The 25,206-nt window shown below is 44.1% G+C and overlaps 1 protein-coding gene across 1 annotated transcript in view; it reads right to left on the bottom strand.

Moving 5' to 3' along the window:
• CP (ceruloplasmin) overlaps positions 1 to 25,206 on the bottom strand; it is a 536,222-nt gene that overhangs the window by 96,020 nt on the left and 414,996 nt on the right. Inside the window, exons 16-17 of the mRNA XM_069618363.1 lie at positions 20,816 to 21,032; positions 12,035 to 12,174 (exon numbers count right to left, since the gene is read on the bottom strand). Of these exons, the coding sequence (XP_069474464.1) occupies positions 12,035 to 12,174; positions 20,816 to 21,032 (357 nt within the window). The remainder of the gene's footprint in view (positions 1 to 12,034; positions 12,175 to 20,815; positions 21,033 to 25,206) is intronic.

Raw genomic sequence — 25,206 nt, 5'->3', positions numbered from 1 at the left:
CAACCCCGACATAACAGAGCGCAACTTCAGAATAGGCAACAGACTTACCACGAACATCAACCCAACAGCCAAACCTAGCACCAAGACCATTTTTAAACAGGACACAGTTTCCAACAATCCCACACGCACGCACAAAAATTCCCACACTTTCAGGACAAAGAATTTAACTGACAACAGCCCTAACCTCATTCAGAAAGGCACCCAAAAACCTCCTATAAAAAGGGGCACTACTAAATGTCAGGTCCCTTGTTGCCCACGCGAATGAAATCGCAGATGTAATTCTGTCCAACAACTTAGACTTCCCCACTGTAACATAAACCTGGCTGCATGACGCAGCTGTCCCGTTTCTAACCCTAGCCATCCCCGACCACTACTCCACCCTCATAGCTGACAGACCCAATGCCCGAGGTGGAGGAATAGCCATCATATTCAAATCTACCTTAGACATGAGACTAGCCACCTCCTCTCCTCTGGCATCCTGTGAACTCCTCACGGTCAAGCTCCTAACATCTCCTAAAAATACTATCGCCATCCACCTAATATATAGGCCACCAGGTCCCTCCGGATCTTTTGAAGAAGCCATTACAACATTAGTAGCTGAGAATACCAAACCTATGGCGCAAAACATCATCCTTGGTGACTTCAAACTTGGCTATAATGATCCCAAAGACCTACCAGCTATCTCTGTAGCCAATGCACTATCAGAGCAAGGCTTCCTACACATAAGCACCCAACCCACTCATGTGAAAGGTAGGACACTCGATTGGGTAGCAGACCTCAACTGTAATATTACCCTAAAAGACTCCTCACCACTCGTGTGGACTGATCATCATCTCCTATCCATAGAAATCAACGTTAACAATTCAGAGCCTAAGAAACCCCCCATTGCACCTCTGTGTCTGACTAGGAATAAACGTAACATTACTGCTGAGGCCATAATACCTTTGGTAACCCCCATACTCAATACTATACCCACCACTAATGACATGAGTCTGTTGGTTAACACCTACAATGAAGCCATGACCAAAGCCATAGATACCATTGTCCCGTTAAAATTGTGCAAAAGCAAACCGAGAGCACATCTGAACTCCTGGTTCACCCCTGAACTCAAACTTCTACGTACAGAAAAAAGAAAACTTTAGGCACTCTGGAAAACCACCTCCTCCACAGAAAATAAAGTCAACCTAACCAACATTACTGCCACTTATAAAAGTGAGATCATCCGTATTAAAAAAGAAACTTTCAACGTCAGAGTAAACCAGGCAGATTCAGGCACGAAAGAACTGTTTAACATCTTAAAGGAATTGGAAAACCCCAATCCACCTATTGATACCTGCACCAAGGACAAACCTTGGTGCACCAGCATTCAAAATGCTCTCTCCAATAAAATCACAGGGCTCCAGTCCAAAATAGCCAACAAACGGCACCAACTTGCCTCTTGCAATCTCACCAGTCCAATCAAGCTACCATCCGCACACCTTAAGTCAGGCTTCACATTCAACCAGGTATCCATACCTGAGGTACAAAAAAATCATAGCATCACTGAAACCATCTAACTGTAAAGTGACAGTTGCCCTGCTCGAATCATAAAAGATGCAGCCAGAGATGTATCTCCTTTTATCACCAAATTTATAAACTCTTCATTCACCAGCAACTCTGTCCCAAGTAATCTGAAGCAATCCTGGGATCTCCCATTACTCAAAAAACAAACACTAGATCCGTCTATACCCACGAAATATAGACTGATCACTACAATCCCTTTCTTATTGAAAATCTTAGATAGAGTTGCATACTTGCGAATTCAAGATTATCTAGAGACAAACCAAATATTAGGAATGCGTCAATCTGCTTTAGAGGAAAGTTGCCATCCTACTTCTTTTAGACTTATCAGCAGCCTTTGATCTGGTGGACCATAAAATCCTATGTGACCACCTGTCATCGGAAGCACACTTCTCCAACTCTGCTATTATGTGGATTGAATCCTTCCTCGCAAATAGAACTATGTGTGTTTTCTCACCCACAGCTGCGGCCGACCCGATCCCCATCACATGCGACGTCCCTCAAGGCTTCTGTGTATCGCCCACTTTGTACAATATTTTTATAAAGCCCCTTTTCGATGAACTGGACCGTCTGGGTGTCCATACACCAACTATGCAGATGATACCCAGATACTCCTAACGCTATAAGGCATCTACGACTCTGCTGTTTGCCGGATTAACGAAGTCTACATCATCATTCAGGCATGGATGGCCACACATGGCCTCTGCCTGAATGATGATAAGACTGAGCTACTCCTAGTCGGCTCACCTAACAACCTTCTCAAACTTAGTCCCAACTACAGCAGCATCCTCATTGATGGTAACAACATCCCGATTGCCAAAAACATAAAAACCCTTGGCTTCTACCTCGATGCTAAAACCAATCTCACCAAACAAGTAAATATGACTGCATCAGAGCTTGCAGACCCCTACTTTCTTCTAACAGATGCCTTATACTGGCCAGAGCACGTATACAGTCCAAACTGGACTATTGCAATGGCCTTTACTTAGGTGCCAATAAATCCATAATCAATAAACTGCAGGTTATGCAAAATAATGCACTCAGAGCTGCATTAAAGATTCCTAGAAGAGAGCATACAGTCCAAAATGGACTATTGCAATGGCATTTACTTAGGAGCCAATAAATCCATAATCAATAAACTGCAGGTTATACAAAATAATGCGCTCAGAGCTCCATTAAACATTCCTGCCAACTCACCATCTACACGGTCTGACCACAACATTAACTCATTCACGATCCTCAGCAACATCCAAATTAACATTACGCAGCGTTCCTTGCCAGCCTCCCGTTCGAGAAACACCTGCAATATCACGTCAGCTAACCTACTCCTGCTGCTGCAACCCTTTCTAAGCCACCAACATTCAACCAGTGACATCTCATCCCCGGTAGAGCTATACAACCACACCCTCCTTGCAGCCATCAATAAATTAGCTCCCCTGAAAACACACAAACCTAAACAGGTATCACACCTGAATTCCTGGTTGATGCCCAATCTCAAGACCTTGTGTGCTGCCAAGCGAGCTGCTGACACCCTATGGAAAAAGTCCCCAATGACAGCAATCAACGAATGTTTTCTATCTACCGCCAAGTCGTACAAACAGGCCATCCTTACAGCCAAAAGATCTAAATCCAAAGAGCGAATTTAAAATGCCAAGTCTGGCCCAAGAGAACTCTTCTCCATCCTGCGAGAAGTTGAAACACCTATCGTTCCCCCAGATAACTGACTCCAGACGCCTCGTGGTGCATCAACATTCAAAAGTTGTTACTGGACAAAATTTCCCTCCTCCAAGCCAACATCGAGAACCAAAAAAACAAACTGCATGACCAGAAACGCTACCCACACCCCACCCCCTTCCTCCACACCCCCACACTCTCTTCAGCTTCCACCTAGTCTCGACACATGAAGTCGTGAAAATCATTAAGAGTCTGAAGCCATCCAAATGCCAAGGTGACATCTGCCCTGCCACCGTCATCAAAGACTGTGCAGCAGAACTTGCCCCTTTTAACGCATCTCTCATCAACAACTCCTTCACTACTAGTTCCATCCCTACCAACCTAAAAGATGCATGGATCCTCCAACTCCTGAAGAAGCCTACTCTTGACCCCAATATTCCCACCAACTACCGCCCCATCATGACAGTGCCCTTCCTCCTCAAAGAACTAGACAGAGTAGCCTATCTGCAAATACAAAAATATCTCGAAGCTAACAACCTTCTTGGCCTACGCCAATCCGGTTTCCGACCAGGGTACGGACAGAATCTGCACTACTGGATCTTAAAATCCAAATAGATTAAATCATTGACAGAGGTAACAGCCATTCTCCTCCTTCTCAACCTCTCTGTGACCTTCGACTTAGTGGACCATAAAATACTATGCCAATACCTCGCCTCCACAGTCTACTTTTCCCCCAAAGCCACCACCTGGCTAGAATCCTACCTATACAGCCAAACAATGAGAGTCTTCTCCAAAACCGCTATGGCCCCACCAGCACCCATCACAGGCAAAGTCCCTGAGGGCTCCTTTGTCTCCCCGACACTGTATAACATTTTCACGAAGCCCCTCATTGACCTACTAGATAAGCAGAGTGTCTCCTACACCAACTATGCAGACGACAGCCACATCCTCTTGCCTATCACTGCCAACTACACTGCAGACACCTATACTTTGAATAAAACATACATAATCATCCAAGCCTGGATGGCCCAACACGTCTTATGCTTAAATGATGAGAAGACAGAGCTACTCCTTGTAGGTACTTAACCATGATTAAATAAACTACACAAGGACTGTAAATCCTTCATCCTAGATGGCAACACTATCGCAGTTTCCAAAGAGGTAAAAACCCTGGGGCGGGCAGGGGTCTACCTTGACTCATCATTGTCTCTAACATAACATGTGAATGCAACTGCCTCTTCAGCAGCATACATGACAAAACTCATTAACGCTTACAGACCCTTCCTCACCTCGAAGAGCTGCCTCACGCTAGCCAGAGCATTGATTCTATCTCAAATTGACAATTAAAACTCACTCTTTGCTGGTTCTACCAATCACAACATCAAAAACTCAAAATAATACAGAACAATGCCCTAAAATCAGCCTTGAACAGACAGAAAAAAGAACACATCTCCTCGACCAGACGGGCAGCCCATTGGCTGCGGTTTGTGACCGCATTGTGTTTAAAACCCTATCACCAACACACAAATGCCTTGCAAAAACAACCCCACCTTACCTCTCAAACACATTTTCCAAATAACAAACCAGCAGACCCACAATGTCGGCCCACGTCCAACTCCTCTCTGCCTCTCTGTTCCCAGATTCAAACTTAAAAATCAGGTGGCCGCAACTATGGAATGCACTCCCATTAGCGCTAAGATCAGAGACCTCCATATGGTCCTTCTGAAAACATCTCTAAGCACTGCTCTTCGCACATGACCTATAACTCAATCTGATGCTTACTGTACCGTGTACCTATGGTCTCAAGTAACGGCTAGCTCTTTGGGATCTGGACAGGCTCCAAAGTAACCAGCCACTGGATCCTTGCTGTTTATGAAATTGTACATAACACTGACCGTTCTGTATCTATACCTTGACACGAACTCTATATACGTGTGAAATAAATAATGTATTATCAATTAAAAGGGTTTGCACTAGAAGTTCTAACACAAAAACATGAGGAAAAACACTGCTCACTTGCATTCCCTAGATTCCCACTTGCATTCCACATAGTGCCTGCAGGTATTTCCCATTGTCTGTAGTCTGTTGCAGCTGCCACCTTGGCAGCAGAGCAGTGTGGATGTGTTGTATTGGGTTCCCCATTGGAAGTTGCAGAACCACATGCTAGAACCATAACTTTTTGTGTTTTCTTTTATTGAGATTCAGAACTAGTAACTATGGTAACTGCATTCATCAAAAGGAAGCAGCAGAACAATCAGAAAAAGACAAACATGTTTACTAGCTAGCATTCAGTCCACCATGGAGATGGTTAAGGAGAGTACTTCAAGATACAGAAAAGGAACAAGAAACTAATTTCTGTCATACACAATAAGAAAATATCTATTGTTAGATTATCATGTTGGTAAATACACCAGTACATGTGCAGTTAACAGTTCAGTTGAGACCCTGTTTGTACTCTTTCCAAAGATATGCAAGCAATGCATACCAGGTATTCATAGTTTGGGAGTGGGGCTGAGTTGTGTTCATATGTGACTCCTTGCGGTAATTAGCCCATAGCATCCCCCTAAACCAAGACTCCACTTGTGGGTCAGAAGAACTCATCCAGTTCAAGGCAATCTGTTTGCGGGCCAAGAGCAAAGCCAAGTTTACCAATCGGCTCAAAGATTTGCCAATCTGAAGAGGCACTCCCATCAAGCATGTAATAGGATCTGGGTGAATGGTAGTGCCCGCTATGTCTGAAAGCTTGCTGGTTAATTCATGCCAGAACCTGCCCACTCGGGACAAGTCAATGCAAAGTCGGCGTTATCCATCTTCGACATGCTATGGAGGCTGTTGAGTCAAATTTCCTAATTATGACTGGAGTTAAAGACATTAGAAGGTCTCTCTAAACACCTTGTTGACAACGAATGGGTGGGGTCACTGGATCTGTATGAGAGCATAATGTTCCAGGAGACATGGGCCACAGAGGATATTAAGATACAGGGGTATGAACGTTTTGAGGTTAAAGCCAAGCAGTGCCCTAGAGAGAGACCGGCAAGGGGGCTTCTTGTAGGGGTAAAGACATCACGAAACTGGTAGCCAAACAGAGAAACACAGGATCCTTAGATCTGCTGTCCTTGGAGATCAATATCTCTATTGTTGAAGGCTCCTTTTGTCTAATCTTTACAATATACCCAATTTTAAGGCCAGGGCTAATGCAGTCTGGGCACTCTGAGATATTTTGGAGCACTGAGTGCCAGATACTGGTGGGAAGAATTGTGTCACTGCAATGGGGGAGTTCGATAGCCAGTTAGAATCATTGCGGGAAGGCCTTTGGGATGACCAGGATGAGGTCTGGGGCATCCCAGAGACAATCGCTGATACATTGACAAGATTACACCCAGCCTCCTCAGAGACTGTTAGGAGATTGTATAATGTGGGACTGAGACCTTGCAATGGCCAGTTTGCAACTGACCAACCAGCCGGGTATACTTATGGCGATCTGAGAGGTTGGATAATGCCCTAGTGTCAGGATCAGACTGGCAGATAAGGGTTTGATGTCTTAGGGCGCCTAGAGAGCGATTATAGGCCAATATGTCTCCAAATAAAAGACCTTTCACCTGAGCCAGACCTGACAGTGGATAGGGCAGCACCCGTGATGGTACATGGTAATGCTAGACGTACTATGAAATGGGTGACCCTGAACCTGGGGGATCTTGCTCTGGTTTTGTACAGTAAAATTATAGAGGACCTTGAGTGCATCTGCGAGGCAAGCACCCCTCTTGAAAGTAAACGTGCAAGTTATCTCACTTTGAGTCGCTAGCAGAATTCCTGACTGTGCCGGTAAGACATGAGGGTAACAAATCTAACTGATGGTTTCACAAGGTGGGCAGAGAAGCAAAGCGAGTCCTGGTCACATGTCTGAGGGTCTCTGGGCAGGTAGATAGATCCCAAGTACAGCAATTGCAAAGGGCATATATGGAAATTATAGCCAGTAAAAAATCTCAATATCTACATGGCAGGTGGGCTACCCTGACCGAATGTGCGCAGAGTGGGGACCAAGTCGGGTTCTGGCATTTTATTACGGATATGTACATGAAGGGACCCTGAAAGTTTAGGCCCGTATTCCCACTTTGCGGGTTTGTACTCATTTCAATTGGAGGGGGAGGGTTCATGTCTGAGCCCCACATTGGATGGGGGCACCGGACCTGAGCATGATGGACCTGGCAACCTAACATTCACACTTGAAGAAGTGGAGAGGGATATAAGAGTGCAGAAGGCAGGTAAAGTGCTGGGACCCGGTGGGATGCCGTTGGACCTTTATAAATGTGAGCTTGTAACCTGCGCCCCAGTTTTAACCATGGCATTTAAAATTGATGCAGATTGACTGGGTGCCTAACACCTGGACATCAGCAATAATAGTCCCCATATATAGAAAGGGTGATCGAGCAGACCCAGGAAATTATACACCCATATCTTTATTGGATGCCGCAGGAAAGAGATTTGCAAAGGTCCTGCTAAGACACTTAGTGGCATGAATGGACGATACCAAGCAATTGAGCCATGTTCAGGCCGAGTACCAGGCAGGAAAAAACATGATAGACCAGTGGTTCCAGTTCTAGTTAGTGATCAAAGCAATTGAGAATCGCAAACACTAATTTATATGGGGTATTTGTGGATCTCAGGGCAGCATTTGATAGCGCCCCTAGAGATAACATTTGGGCAGTTTTGCATTTCAAAAATATCCCTAGTGATCTTTTGCGAGTGATCCAGCTCTTGTACAATGACAATACAGCAACTGTCCCTGGCGGAGGCAAACACACATAATTCTTCAAAGTGGACCGAGGTGTCCGACAGGGTTGTGTCCTTGCTCCAGTATTATTCTGTTTGTAAATAAACTCTATTATTGAGACTGCTGGAGGGGAGCACGGACCCACCAAGGTTGTGGACAGACCGTATTCCGGTTTTGTTTTTTAGGGAAGACGCAGTCCTATTGTCCACCACCCAAATGAGACTGCACATTTCCCTGTCTACACTAGCAGATGAATGTGCAAAATTGGGGTTAGAGATATGTGCTGCAAAAACAAAAGCTATGGTTTTTACATCAAAATCATCAGGGATAAAACCATTGAAATTGGAGGTGGGGGGTAAAATTCTAGAAGAGGTGGGTTGGTATGATTATCTGGGGATTCGGTTCTCAAGTGGTGGTCGCTGGGTCGATCAGGTTCCCAAAGCCAACACTCTACTCCAAAGAATTAGCGGGGCCCTGAAAGCCTACCATTCCAGGCACCGAAGGAGTGCAATAGGCCCCTCCCTCAAGCTATACGCAGTGCAGGCTAATGCAGCAGCGATATATGGTGCTGAAGTATGGGGCTATGTTGATGCCACCCCTTGACAATCACAGAGAACACACTTCTGAAAGCGATTCTGTTGCTCCTCCAAAGCACCCGATCTAGTACATTTAAATGGAGTCCGACGAAGAAATCATTTTCAGACCGTTTTATTACTGGCTCTGGGTTTGGGGAAATCATGAGCTGGTGAAATAACGGGAAGCATTAGAGCAGGTATTGACACTGAAGGGGTGGCAGAGGATCCAATGGTTAGTCCACATAAAAAAATGGCTTGCCCTCTTGGGTCTATCTCCATATTGTCAACATCTGCAGATGTTGGGAGGTGATGCGAAAGAGAGAGTCAATATGGCTTTTCATAGAAACAACTTAACAAGGGCATGGACAATCACATTGGCCCTGGAAACTGGTCCAAACTACTTAGAGCTCAAAGATTCCCAGGCCTGGAGCTATACCTGAATACAGTGGTGCCAGCCTATGCCCGCACCTTATATATGAGGCTACGCCTAGGTTTATTTATTTTGTAATTTGTAGAGTTTACCCAACCCACAGGCATCTGTGCGCTGTTCTTAGTTCAAGACACAATGGTTACATAGTTACGCATATACATAGACAATGACATAAAAATAAAAAGGCGCTAGATTATAGCGTCATTTTAGGTTACCGTCATCCTAATAGTGGATACAATGCAGATTACTGATCATGACTTATTTTAGCAGTTCCTGTGAGAAGAGACAGTTTTTAGGCGTTTTCTGAATGTCCAGAAGGAATCTTCTAACCTTAGTGTGGCCAGTAAAGTCTTCCAGTGTCTAACAGCTACCACTGGGAAGCTAGTGCCTCTGGCTTTCTGCAATTTAAATCAAAGGGTAGAGAGCAGGTGCAACTGGGCTGAGCGAGTAGGCCTATTGGACTGATAGGTGGTGATTTTATCTGCCAGATATTTAGGGGCTGACTTGTGTATACATTTGTGTGTCATGGTGAAAGTTTTGAACAGGATGCGCTCCTGACCAGGTAACCAGTGGGCATTCCTTCTCATCTCGGAAATGTGAGTATTTTTAGATATGTTTGGAGTCGCTCTAAGGGCGTTATTTTGCATGACTTGTGGTTTTTTAATATTGTGGTCCTTGGTGCCAGCATATAGTGTGTTACAATAGTCCAGTCTGGACAAAATGAGGGCTCTGGCTAAGGTATGCAACTGCCAGGTGACAGGAAAGGTCTAAAAGCGTTAACAAGCTTAGAAGTGTATGCTACTGCAGATGCTGTGGCATTGACTTGTTTAGTTAGAGTTAGGGCTGAGTCCAAATAAAAGCCTAAGGTTTTTACTTCATTTGACACCTTGATGGAAATGCTGTCTATATTGAAGGCCTTAAAGGAGTTGTCAAGTTTATTCAAGCGATATTGTGATCCTATGAGGAGTAGTTCTGTTTTTCATCATTCAAGCATAATCAGTGATGGTCTATCCAAGTTTGGATGGTTTGGTAGATTACGCTAAGTGAGGCTGAATCGATGTCATGAGAACCCGGGATAGATATGAGGATTTGAGTGTCATCTGCATAGTTAGTGTAGGTGACAACCAAGTCATCAAGTCGGTCAAATAGAGATTTTGTAAAAATGTTATAGAGTGTCAGTGAGACACAAGATCCTTGTGGTATACTGCAAGTGACTGGGGGTTGCTTGCCCATGAGGGAAAACACAAGTAGATGGGATGGGAAGGGTTGCTATGAGTGCCCAATCTGTAGCAAAGGTGTAGAAACAGTAGCCGACTTCATATTAACCTGTGATGCTATAAAAGAATTAAGAACTAGGTATTTGAAACCACTGTTTTTGCTATATGACATTACCACCGCTAAGGAAGCTCTGAAATTTTGTTAAATGTATGATGACTTAAATGTTGCATGTCTAGTGAGGTCTTGGAGCTGAATAGCAGCTCTCACCCTTAGCAACTCCAAGAATGTAATGTGCCAGTAAAATAAAATCTGCAAGGATAGTAGAAGTGGGTGCCAGGGTATGCTGGGAGGAGTTAAGTCATGATTTTTCCTTAGATGGGGCATACCTATTTAGCCTTGGTAACAGTTGTATTTTGGTAAGTGTATGCCTTCATGGGACATTCAGCTCACACTACAATACACTCAAAGACACCCACAGTTTATTGGCCAGGTGAAAGGAAAATACTTGACTATGACACAACATTGAACGAAACAGTTTTGTTGCCACACTGTTTCCCCAATCTGCTTAGCTCTACGGTCCAAGCATACCAGATTTCAGACATAGACAGAGAGACATATATTTTAGCGGCAACTTATGAAGCAGATACCATTTTGTACTCTTTTCTATATCCTGTGTGCAGCTATGAAGGAAACAAGTGGGCCACTTCACTCCTTTGGGATTTTTTAAATGATCGTGTTTATAGTATTCATTATTGTGTTGTATTTCTATTGCAAACAATGGGCCTCATTACAAGTATAGTGGTGCTGTAAAGAATGTCAGTACAACTGAGGTAACTCCTTTACTGCTGCATTACTGCACTGCTGTACTAAAGGTTTTGATGGTGAGGTGGAGGAAAAACCTCCAGCAAAATGCTGGAGGTAATTCTGGTGCTTTACCACCAAAAATTGGCTAAATCTGCAGAATTACCACTAGTAGAATTACCACTTGTTTTAATTCTGCTGAAATCCCCATGGAGTCCTATGAGCTCCATAAATGGGGACTAACACCACCATACCACCACGTGTCATCTGGCGCTAATTCCGCCTGACCAAGTAGCAGTAACAATAAATCCATTTGAAGGTATTCTGGCAAATTTAAGAGCAGAAGACTGCTAAATCTGTAATGAGGCCTAAAGTACCACTAAAGTATCAGTTGAAGTATATACTAATGCTTAAAAAAACGAAAAATCTCAGAATAACATTTTCTCTTTTCATGATTAAAGTTTTGGTAACACTGAAATGAAAATTGGTGCCCTGAATAAACAACTTCCAATCCTTGAATTAAGGGATTATCAACAGGTTTCCCAAATGATCAACAAAGCACTGTAAAGGGCATGGAATGTCTGAATAAACATGATTGTAATAAAGATGGTTGAACACAAATTACACAAGGGGTGATTGTGGAAAAAATAAATCAATTCCTTCTCTTTGAGATAATTTGAACAATGAATGGCAGAAATAAAAAATGGTAAAAGCCTACAATATTACTATGAGGACACAGCCGCTATTATTGCTGGCACTATGAATGAGCTGGGTGCTGACTCTGGGTTCAGGGCCCTGCCTGGCAACAGTAAGCAGTACTAGATTGGCCTTGGTATCAGTAAGTGGTGTAGGGCAGACATTGGCAATAAAGAGCAGGACCAAGCTGAGTTTTTTAAAGCTGATACTTACCTTTGTCTTTGTAGGAGGTCGACTATTATGTAGAACGATGTCAATGTAAATGTTTCAAAGTATACAAAGTAAGTTATCTAACTGAAAGAGTGTTACCTGATATTCAAAACTATGTCCGTGGAAATGCACTGTGTGCAGGTCAACCTCATTCCCCAGTCCAATGAGATGCCAGCAGACATTGTCTCCAACGTGCATGTTAAGACCTTGTACATTTCCATATAGTCTCCCATTGATACCTAGAAAACAAAAACAAAACAGTTCTAAAAAAGAGAACAATTGTCTTCACTGCATTGGCATCCATGAACTTGAATGGCGTGAGTCAAGGTCCCACATTTAACGATTGAATGCTCAAAGGTCTCTGGGAGATTTCTGTGGATTATCATTGGACAGCATCAGATATTACAGAAACTGAGAATTAAACATGGTTTGAAACTGTATGGAAGCTGCATGGTACTTTTTGATTGGAATCATGGATTATCCATTCAAAAACATATGATTGTGAATTGGCTACCAATAAAGATCTAGACAGCCTCCTCTGGGGTTCAGCACATTTCATAGCCCATCTCCCAAATAATAGGAGCACTGGCACATAAGGCGAGCATCTAACCTGTTCTCCCAAGATAAAATCTATAATGTGAAATGGTTCCTGACAAAAGAAAGAAACAGGTAAGCACGCTTTTATATTTGTTGTGTGCATTATGCATGCGTGTGTCAAATGTATGTATAAGGTGCATGGGTATGAAGGTGATTGTTTGTGTGAATGTTCTGTGTGTGTGGGTGCTCATGTGGAGAATGCAGGTGAGTGAATGTGAGAGGTGTATGGTTGAGTGGCTGGTGGGGGAATCGGTATGAATGTGATTATTTGTGTGTGTGTGTGTGTGTGTGTGAATGTTCTAGGCGGTGGCCCGTGTTGAGAATGCAGTGTGATTGTTCTCAGTGCATGTATGAGTGAATGTGAGAGAAGGTGTATGGGTATGAATGTGATTATGTGTATGTTTGAACGTTCTTGTGGTTGCCTGGTGGTGAATTCAGTCTGAGTAAAAGGTAAAGAAGTTTCATGGGTGAGTGACCCCACTATCTCCCATACACATCCTTTGAGGACTTCTCTCTCAGTTTCTCCCCTCCATCACACCCACAGCACACATTCATACACCTCATTTACCATCTCCAACACAGCCATCCCAACTTCCACACTAAATGCGTTGACTTCACCAATAAAAAAAACAGAGCTCCCCCTGCACCACCAACAACAACCATATACAGAACAGTAACCTAGGTCCACTCACACACTGACCTCATCCAACACATCACCTACTCAACAAACATTGCTGGCAAAACCCTTGACCTTCTGACTGCATGCAAAAATCACATCTCTGTGCAAATTCAAATCTGGGTATTGTGGTCTGACCACTTTGCAATCCCCTTCACATTCACTATGTTACACAACAGCCCTCCCCGGGCCTGCCACAAATCCGGTCTCATCCACCCAGACAAATGAAACACCTTACAGACACAGCCTCAGCACCACTCATACCACTCCCTCCTCCCATCACACTCATCTCACACACTCTTCAATGATTACAACACCATCATCAACCAAGCCCTTGACAAAACAATCCCGGTCAAAATACAAAACCCCCACAGCTACCACCATAAACCACGGTTCAACAGTTACCCCCACTCTCCAACAATACACCAAAGGACTTGAAAGAGCCTAACAAAATAACCTATATCCTTCCTCCAGAACACCCCTCAAACCCTGTACAACAAGTATAAGACAACAATAAGCAATTCCAAATTCACCTATTGCCTCCAAGAACTGCAATCCGTCATTATTCGCAAACAGAAAATGTTCAGCATCATCAGGTCACTTTCCAAATCACTATCCATACCTTCCGTACCACAATCCACCTTAGTATGCAACTCCCACATGGACTACTTGAACTCTAAAATACGCAACAACCGACAAGCCCTCCCCTCTGCTGTCCCACTCCCACCTCCGACACGCACACCTTTTCATCACATGGGACACATTCCACCACATCAACGGAAACACCCTAATCACCCTCACAGCCAAAACAAAACTAGCACATTTCCTGGATATATGCATGCCCACCTCAAGTCCCACCAAACTGCGTCATCACCCTGGCTACATTCTGGGTCGACATCAACAACTCCTGTCTCTTTCATGGTACAATTCTCTCTGTGCTCCAAAAAGCACCAATCTCCCCTTCATAAAAAATTATCCCTCAACCGTAATCCCCCTGAAAAACACCACTCCATCACTATCCTGCCATGCCCTGACAAAATCATGGAACACCTCATCACAAGTCAACTCCAACAACACATCACCACAAACAACCTCCTCATTCTCTTCCAATCTGGCTTTTGACCTGGCCACAGTGCCGAGACTGCAACACTTCAGATCCTTCATGACCTCCAAAACAACACTGGCGAAGGACATACATACCTTTTCATACTCCTCTGCATCTGTTCAGTCTTTGATGCTATCGACCACACCATTCTGCTAAACATCCTACCCCACAGCAGGCAACTCTCAGGCAAGGTCGGGGTTTCGTAAGGATCCTCACTTTCACTACTATGTTGAATCCCCCAGACAGACTCTTAGCAACAACAATGACTATGTCCACCAAGTTGCAAACAACACACAAACATACTTCCAAATCTCATGCCCCTCACAAGTTCGTACCCGCAAAAGCTGTCTCTTCAGCATCAGAACCTAGATGCCATACACTTCCTTAAGCTGCACCCTCCCAAAACAGAATACATCCTCATTTGCCCCCACAGGAACAAAAACGGACCTCACCCATTGGATCAAAGAACTCAGCAGAGACAACCATCACCTATCCCTCTTCACACCTGTCAAATCTCTAGGCTTCACCATCGACCCCCAGCTTACCTTCACACACCACAGAACTGCTGTCATGAAAACATGCAACCACAACTACGCCTCCTCTGTAATATACAATACATCCTTCCCCCTGATGACTTCTACACTGCAGTCAAAGCACTGGTTCAGTCCAATCTGTAATACGGAAATGCTCTCCTAAATGGACTCCCCAACATTACACTTGCCCTCCTGCAAGCCATACAGAACACAGCGTCAAGACTTATCCTGCGCCTACCCAAACACTCACGCATAACCCCAGTGGTCGCCCAGCTCCACTGGCTCCCCGTACTCCGGAGAATTAGGCTATATAACCTGAAGAGGGGGGCCATTACTGGTTGGGTAATGCTACGGGGGCCATAGTTAGAAGCCTGAGCAAAGTGAGGGCTTTAACAGAGTCCCGGGGGCATTATCCGACCGGTAATTGACACCCTCTAATGGTGTGTTGGTATTAGTACCCTGGCTTGTGGTACCGGGGTACTAATTGCAATTTACTCTACTCGAGAAACGGTGCTGCGACCCTTTCTCGACTCGAGGAAAAAAAAGCAAAAAAATGGCCCCCGAGGATGGGGAGGAGGGAATTACAGGTAGTCCCTTCTCCCTTTCCATGGCAGATATTCATACGAATGGAAAAAAAGTTCTATGTGTAGTCCCTTGTCCCTTTCCATATAGTCAGTCATGGAGGGAACCACAGAGCCACGGCGGTGAAGCAGAGGCTTCAGAGCCTTCTCGGCGAGATAAGGCCCGAGCGAGGGCCAATGAGCTTGCTTGTAACAAGCTCATTGACTCTTGCCGGGTACTCATTTTCTTTAAAGGACTCAGCATTTAATCAAAGCCAAATGCCTCAACACCCCCATCCTACCTTCTCAACAAAATGACACCTATAACCCACACTAACAGCAGATCTGCTAGCCTAAATCTTTATGTATTCCTTTCTGCAAACATGTGCACAAAAACAAGCAGTCATATACTGGGCACCCAAAGGGTGGAACATCCTACTACTTTCACACTGCACCCTCCATCACCACTTTATAAAAAAGCCTAAAAAAATACCTCTTTCCCCATACCTAATCCATCCACACCACATCCCCTGCCATCACTGTCTACCATATCGTCCTATCCTGTCCTTTAAATAAATTTCACTTTTGAACATTGTAAGGTGCTCCAAGACCCTCTTGGTAGGGCCATTGCTGAACCAAAATTTTAATAAAATAAAGAAATACCCTACATAATCAGTTGTAAATTGCATTACTTTTTACCCATTTTTTCACTTCAAGTGGACAGAGTATTCACCCTTTCAACTAAATATTTAAAACATTTTCTCAGGGCAAAACCCCCTTGAACCATGCATGATTGTTTTGGGCTCCCTCACTTTGCTTGGTGGTTCATGCTCCTCTACTTAGGCAATATGACCCGAGGAGGGGGCCCATTACCAGTCGGGTAATGCCCACGGGGCCATAGGGCCTCATTACACGGAAGGCGGTAATGGTTAACGGCCACCGTTAATGGTAACGGTGACCGTTAACCATTACCGCCTTACTACGAGGTCCCTTAGCGGGTTGGTGCTTTAACGCCTGCTTTTTGCAGGCGTTAAAAACCAACCCGCTAAGGGACCTCGGAGCTAATTACGGCACCGCAAAATTGCGGTGCTGTAATTAGCGCCTTCCCCATTCCCATAGAGCCCTATGGGGCAGAAATGGGAATGGGGAAGGGCAATGGCGGAAGGGGGATTTACCGCCCCACCAACCTTGGAATGGGGCGGTAAATCCCCTTTCCGCCAAGGCGGTGCCGGTAATTTACCGGCATGGTCCAGGGTGCTAATAGCACCCTGGATCACCGCCTTCCGTGTAATGAGGCCCATAGTTAGAACCCTGAGCAAAGTGAGGGCCTTTACGGAGTCCCAGGGGCATTACCCGACCGGTAATGGCTCCCCTCTGAGGGTCATATTGCCATTAGTACCCTGGAAAATCGTACCGGGGTATTAATTGCAATTTGTCTCAAGTTGAGAAACAGCGCTGCAACTGTTTCTCGACTCGAGAAAAAAATAACAATAAAATTGGCTGCCGGGGATTGGAAGAAGGGACTACATGTTGTCTCTTCTCCCTTTCCATGGCGGCCATTCAGACAAATAGAAAAAAACTATATTTATGCTTCTTCACAGGCCTTCATTGGATGGAAATCTTTAGTTAAAAACTACAGTGAATAAATAAAAAATGTCTGGTATTTGCCTATTGCTCTTATTAGGATAAGAATTTGATTCAATTACTGATAGACTGTGATGCTGGAAATGCATTGGAGGGACAGGGCCTCCCTGTTCTTGTCCCGTAGTCCTTTTCCATTTGTGTTCTGTATTGTTTTCTTCCCAGGAGTCCATGTGGGACTCCTGGCAGTGCAGCTCTTCCTATTTTTGGTTTGGTGTACAGATCCATGGGATACCCTTATGGCACCCATGGGTGGGGGGTACAACCCTGTGCCCCTAGTGTATGTTTTTGGGCACCTGTGTGTGGCCCACAGAGCAGCGTATGGGCTGGTGGCAGCTCCATGCTGAATTTGACAGGTGCTCTGAGTATCTTCCATTTTGGGATACCCAGGCCCTGGCATTGGAATCAGTTCATTTCCGATAGGAAACAAGATGGCCCCTGTGGCCTCTTGCTTTCTATTGTCTGTTACCTTGTTTTCCCAAAGTCCTGGGAAGGCCTGACTCTGTCCCTTACCCCTGACTGGCTGTTGGGTGGAAGTTCCATATATGGTGTTGTTGTGAAGTCCAGGCCAGACTGGCTGGAGCCTTCCCAGTGACTGTATGTTGTGGGTACACCCTCTGGGTGGGACCTGGGTGAATGGAGTGTGTGACCAATATGCACTTCTTGTTGTGGATGTCTGGTTTCTAGTATAAAACACAATGCCTGAGACAGCCTTGCCCGAAACTGGTATGAATGTAGTGTGCAGTGTTGACTGGCTGGGTACTTGAACCAATACACATTCCTTGTTGTGAATGTCTGAGAGAGAGGAGAATGGCCTGAAAGCACTGTATGCCTGATTGTCTGACTGACTGCTGAATGCCCTTCTGAGTGATTGGTTGCCTGAGTGTGACCCAGCAGAATGAATGAGAGATCAACTAGTATATCTGGGGGCCTCTCACTGCTAGAATTCATTCAGAAGCTGAAGTTGAAACTGACGCGTAATCTCAAAGCCGAGCCTGAAGAAGGTTGACTGCTGTCTCCCTTTGCCGAAATCCGAAAACCGAAAGTTGCTGAGACTGATCCAAGAGAGGACCTGGTTAGGCGCCCTCTTCCCATGCTCCGAGGGACCATCGAGCACCGCTAACCTTCACCGAAGCTACCTGGAAGTCAGACCTTTGACAGGCTGCCGACCGGAGACTGGGACCGCCGAGGAGAACGAAGATAAGTACCGGACATTCCGTCCACTGTTGTCGACCAGGGTTTGCAGGTTTGCTATAACCGCTGGAGGCCAGTCAAAGCCATGTTGCCCAGAAGAGGGGACCGCTTGATGCCGTGCCACCGACGACCGGAGCCGCAACGCTTCTTTGCCTAAGACTTTGGATTCACGGACACGCTTGTCTGCACCGCCGCCCGCCTTATCCCTCAGGAGAAGGCCAGGCTGTTGATGCACTGAGGAGCATCCATCGGTGGGTTTCCCGCCACCCAAAGACCGTAGAGACACCGGACAACTCGACGCCCTTGCTGGGACACAGTTCTTCACAAACTCTTTGCGGTGTTGAACTATCAACATCGAGGTCCCCGAACGGCTCTTCCCTGCAGGACGTCTTCGTTCCGTCGTCGACGAGCACCGCTGGGACCGAAGCTGCCGCCTCGACGTTGAGTTCACTTTTTTCAAGGGATCTCGATGATTCGTGGCTCCTGCTTTAAAGGGAGCCGTTCAAGAAGGATCCATCGACGACTCGTCGTCGAACTCTGCTATTCCAGGTACATTGGGGTGGTAGAAACATTATAGAAGGAAATAAGACTAATTGAACAATATATGGAGTGGGCTTTTGATATATCTTTACTTTACAGGTTGCCCAGGTGGGGGGATCTTCACATAGAACTGTGTCTAATGGTAGGGGCCAGTATTCTGCCAATTGTTCTAACCAACTTCTTTTCATTCTATGTCTATTGTTGGTTACCTTTATTAAGTGAATTGTGTGACATTTAACCAGAGGACAGTTGGTGCACTTTAATGAAATCTGATAATAATCGTGGTACCACTTAGAACTGTATATATTTGCCATTGTTGATTTACTGAGCACAAAGTGAGTTATTGTGATTGTCTATATAACCTTGAACCTTAATTATATAAAGACTGTGTTTTAACAAATACAGTGTGTGGACATTCCTTTGTGGAGCCTTGGGGACTACACTGTACGTAAGAACCAGCCTGCATCACCTCCTGAGAAGCTAGACCTTGATTGCTCGTCCATTGCTACCAACAACAGAGAATCTTGGCTGGGGTCCTCTGTGCCTCTCCTCTACCATATAGAGAGAAGGAGTACAGACACCCCCCTCCAGTCTTTACATAGACGACTCCAATTAATCTAGAATTTTGAATTATAGTGATTTAAACAAATTGGAGTGGACAATTGTTAGATAATGCATACACTGCAGATTTGAAATCCGACGCTGAAAAAAGGAATGGACCAGAAAACAAGTCTTCTCTGCCTACGCTCCAAGACTATGGAACTTCCTCCCCATCAGCATCAGACACCCCCCACACTCCTACAATTCAGAAAAGAACTCACGACCAACCTCTTAAAGGAGTCTCTCATCCTTAACACCTAGGCCATCATGTCGCCCCTTGCGCCACCTTACTCGCTAGATGCAGCCTGCCCCTCTCCTCGCCACCTGGTACAGCTGTAGCCCTCCTCTGTGCCCCTCTGTATCCTACCCCCGCTGTATATCTGTTTTGTAGTTACCTCGGAAAGACACTCTGTTATGCATCTGTATTGGTGTATACCTCTGTAGAGTGCTTTGTTATGTATCTGTATTGTTGGAAACCTCTGTATAGCGCGCCGTTGCTTCTCGAAGCCAGGTCTGTGCTCAGTAAATACCATAATAATAATAACCCACTAAATGCTCTTATCAATTATTTTTGACATGAAAAGAAATCAAAAAATATGACCATCATTTTATCTTTTATATCTGTTTTGGCTTAGTTTGCTCTACAGATTTGTTCATTGTAATTCATAAAGTGTAAGATTTGTTCATGCACTAATGTGCTGATATCAAGTAATAGGTGTCTCTAAAAGTAAACAGAATTTCAAAATACCCTTTTGTGTTTCTTGCCCTTCACAGATCACAGATCGAGGATTAAGCATACAATTGAATTAATCAATATCATACATGTGTAGGCAATACCTGTCTAGACATTTTTGGCTGTGAGAGAGTTCTTGAGGGGCGAAACACGAGCTGGTTGTAGACATTTAGACATTTAGAGGTTTCAGGCATCTGTCCTTGCATTTTAGGATTTATGTATTGTCAGTGATCATGCATGCATGAAGTGGAGACTGACTTCAATGACAATTCCACAAATTCCACTGATACATGTGTAGTTCATGTTCATGGATAACAACATCCATTAGACTTCCTCCTTTGTTAAACCATTGTACGTGTTCAATTAATTTGGACATTATTTATCACTTTATAACAAATAATGAGTAACCACCGAGAAACACCCACAACTATTTTCCTGATCATCCAACAGTGATTGGATGAATAAAAACAGCAATAAAAAAGATTGCAAAGTGCTGTATCTTTACATGAATCCCCAATACTCGACTACATCATAATTGTGGTCAGTGGGGAGGCACAAGCACCACATTTCTACCAAACCTAGAGAGAAGCGGGATTGCAATGAAATAGGTCTCATGTAAAAGGTGATGTATGTTTCTATGTGTTATATGAAATAAAAAAATGTGTGCAATTCAAAACACATTTGCAACAACAAATGCATACCATGCTTTTTGTTGCTCTCTTGAAAATCTGCGTCTTCTACATCAACTTGATCTGGGTGCTCCGAATAGGTCTGTATATTTTCTTGCAGATACCAGGACTCATTTTCATTAAATATAAAAAATAACAGAACAAATCGAATTTTCCTATATACTGCAAAACGGCTCGACAATTGCTTCCGGCAGACGATTAGGGGGCCAACCAGTCCACTGTAAGCGTCCTGAAAACAGAATGCAATGTAGTTAGTAGGTAGCAAGTTTTTCATATTCATATTCATAATAAATTCCTTTCATGCTGTGTTCAAAAAATGAGGTGTAACCATTGTCATTTCTTTTTAAAACAATTATGAAATTGGACATTTCACTGAGTAAAGTCACACTGCTTCATTAAGTAAACATACATATGAAAATGATTTGCACCCCAAAAGGACCACATTGTGAATGCTCAAAATGCACACGATTCATTATAAAAATATATGTACGAGATAGGCATCGAAAGAACACATTGCACTATGTGTTAGCAAAACGTATGCGTGTGTGCAATTTGTGCATGTGCAAAGAACACCTAGATGGAAAAAAGCAGATAGAAAGGGAATGAAACACTCATGACATCCTTAATACACAATGGGAGTGGTTCAATGAAAGGAGTGGCCACAGATATGTAAGGCAATGGATGCTTGTGTATTGACAAAACAGGAGAACATGATTTCCCCCGTTTACCTTGGCAAATTGGCACTGGCCTTCTGTGCCACAAGTCAGAATTTGACCGCAGGCAAGTTGCTAGGAATTAATCATTATTTTTTTTAACAATTGTTCCTGGCATAGAAACATTTCTATTGCTACTGTAAACCTTTTATGATGTGTGCTTTGGGGGTCTCCCTCTCCACCCGTCTCTACTATAGATGTCTTCTTGATTAACTCGCGCTCTCCTTCAGACTCATATTCTGTATGAAAACAGTTGATAAACAGATTCTAGTAAGTCTGGACACATCCCCCAGGGACGTCATTTCACCAAAATGCTAGGGGTAGCGTAAGTGATGTCACATGACCCTGGACTTCGGATGACATCACAGGAAGTGATGTCATTTGACCCCACCCCAAAGTGACATCATGGGAAGCGAAAGAACATGACCTTTCACCACGTTAATGAGTCTAGCAATTATTGTATAGAATTCCAGAAAGACAAATTATTTGTTATTCATATTATTTCTTATTTGGGGTCACTGCTCAAAGGTTTATACTTGTGGAACCCCCTGTTTTTTTAAGAGGCCTCAACACACATTCCAGCCACTCCAGAAACAAGGAGCCGTTTAGCACTGGCCACAGTCCGGGAGTTTCAATGTAAAAAAAAAAATAAAAAAAGTTTTAACGTCTTTTTTAGGGGTAGCAAGGGAGACCACAGGGGTAGAAGGGAAACCTCAGGGGTCACAGTCGCGACCCCTGGCGACCCCAAACGATGTGCCTGACATCCCCTAATCCCACATCTGACAGGCTTGGCCAGCGCACAGTATGACAGGCATATCCCAATGGATGCACAACACCTGGCTGAAAATGGCTCGTGACAAAAGTGAGGTACTCATGGCTAACCACCTCTCATTCTCCATCTGGTCCTCTTTCCTCCTTCCTTGGGACTGTTACTAGCCCCTGCAGGCAAGTTTTCCACGGAAGCACCGGCACCATTAGATCCGGGATATCAGGCAGCATAAACAGTGATAGGAGGTCGAGTGGCAACCCGCCAGTAGCACCGGCGGGTTACTGCCGACCTCGTAATGAGGCCCATGGTCAGCTCCTGCTTTTTTCACCTCCACTTTCTCAGGAGACTTCTTCCATTCTTCAGGTTCCCTCACACACTCACAGTGGTAAACATCCAAATATCCGCCATATTCAATTTAAATCTCTATGCATCAAAAATTGTGCTTATTTCAGGAAAGCCTATCCATTCCTCTCATCCGAATTTCATCTATACACTTTCTTCAGAAAGCTGCAATCCTTTCCATATATTTACAAAATACCCTCCACATTCAACATATCCTGTTCGGGAAGTGTAGCATGTGTCACTCTCATCTCAAGACTCTAGAAGAACCTGCACCTTCAGATTAAAAACATTCCTGATTTTTATCCTTCCCAATCTGATTCTCTGGACTACCTTGGGCCATACGGGGCAATGTGCTAATGGATCACATGAGTGGTGAAATGTGCACTCTACAAATTCTACTAATAATGTTAATTGTTTTACCTCTGTAGTGGAGGGGTGAATGCTTTATCTTTGTCTCGGTTCTTGTAATTAGAAGTGCAACTATGGATAAGAAGCTGCGCTGGTCGTACTCAAGAACACAACAAAATATTTTTTATGTTTAATGTGTAAAGATCTGTGTGTTCAGAATGCAATTGTCTTCGAATTGTGTTCATAAGTCACTTTCAAGAGATGCCACATGCCGCAAATTGGGGAGGCGTAGTGGTTTTCTGATTCCCTTAATTTAGATGTCTATGGGCCTCATTACGAGAACGGCGGTAGGGGGCTAACGGCTACCGCTGCATTCCGAGGTCCCTTAGCGGGTCCCACTAAGGCTGGCTGGTTTTACCAGCCGCCCTTAGCGGGAGCTGCTAAGGGACCTGGGAGCTAATAACGGGCCCGCTATTTGCGGGCCCGTTATTAGCTCCTTCCCCATTCCCATCGAGCCCTATTGAGCCCAGATTGTCCTGGTCATGACTTTATACTACCCAGACAATCTGGCCACTGCCCATGGCTACAGGCTATACCTCAGTCACCAAAGTTATGTCACTATTTTTTGTACCTACATTATGACACTTGTCAAAAAATAAAACACAGGTACGTTTTCTAAACCATGCTTTGAGGTCCTTGCTAATGCTCCTCACACTAGTTTGCTTGAAATCCGCCCATTTTTTTTTTTTTTCAAAAGTGTTAAAATGTATGTACATACAACAGTCATATAACTTAGTCCCCAACTTGACAAAATGCATTCCAACTTTACACAAACATTCAAGGTTGGTGCTATAATTTTTCTGAAAACTTTTGTCCACATTCGTCAAACGGCAACAAAGTTATAAGCCATCTAAAAATGTTAACACCCCCTCTAATTTAGCCCTCTCTTGAGAAAATCGCACCAAACTTTACAAAAATATTTATATCTAGATTTAAAAACCTCTTGAAAACTTTTGTGCAGATTCGTCAAATGGCACCACATTTATAAGCCTTTAAAATATTTTGAGTCCCTCCTCTAATTTTGCCCTCTCTTGACAGAATCCCATCAAACTTTGCAATGTATATCTAGATTTAAAATCGTCTTGCAAACTTTTGTGCAGATTTATCAAATGGTACCACGTTTATAAGCCTTTACATTATTTTGGGACCCCCCCCCTCTAATTTCGCCCCCACTTTACAGAATCCCACCAAACTTTGCAAGGCCTTTCAGTGCCAGGTCTAGAGTAGAATTCCCATGCAGTTTCATTCAATGGTGCCAAAGTTATAAGCCACACAAGAACTGCTCCCGAACATCTGAAGTGTCCTCGAACTTCACAGGACTGTTCACAAACCTTTATGGTGAAAAACACCTTTTTTTGTCTTCTTATGGCCATATCCTCTCCCATTCACATCACACCTCACCTCCCCATGGATTGTTTAATACGTTTGACAAGTGTAATGTTGTGTTTTTTTATATGTTTTTACTGCGATGTCCGCGGACATCGGCCGAAGTCCGCAAATCCAACATGTTGGGCGTTTCCAAAAATCTGACGCACCCCACGCCTTTCACCATCCACTCAGTGGACTTTCCGATGTCCGCGGACATCACGTCACCCTCTAAGCCAATCGGATGCCTGTCCGTGGACATAACAGGGAAGTGGGTCCACAGACCAAACCCAGATATCACTCATTTTTTGGGACCTCATTTTTGGTTGTTTTAAAAAAACTCCTGGATGGATTTCCACCAAAATCCGTCCAACAGTTTGGCCTCTACACATTTGCAACGTTTTTTTCCATTCAGTCTATGGGAAAAAAAATGTTGGGACCCCGCTATAACTTTGCCCACCCTTGACGAAACCTCACCAATTCATCCAGGGGGAGCAAAGCTATAAGTATATATATTACACAGGCAGTGTAATATATATATTATAGAAAGCAACACAAGTAACAGTGACGCTGCGTGTAGACTCGTTAAAATACAAAAATCACATTGGTTCAAGCAAGTATACTTCTTACAGAAAAAATAAAAATATGTTATGCCATGTTTGAATCGTAGCACCATTCCTGCATGGTTCTATATTGTCAGGAACATATGACACATACTGAACATTTCAGAGGGACATGTCCTATGACCCAGATCTCTGGCAATGATGCAGAATTGACATGATGTATTTTGTGATGTCTAGAGCACG

This window comes from Ambystoma mexicanum, chromosome 10 (genome assembly GCF_040938575.1).
Source record: "Ambystoma mexicanum isolate Mex_15411 chromosome 10, UKY_AmexF1_1, whole genome shotgun sequence".
NCBI lineage: Eukaryota > Metazoa > Chordata > Amphibia > Caudata > Ambystomatidae > Ambystoma > Ambystoma mexicanum.
The sequence above is the reverse complement of the archived record's forward strand: the minus strand, read 5'-3'. Positions and strand labels throughout refer to the sequence as shown.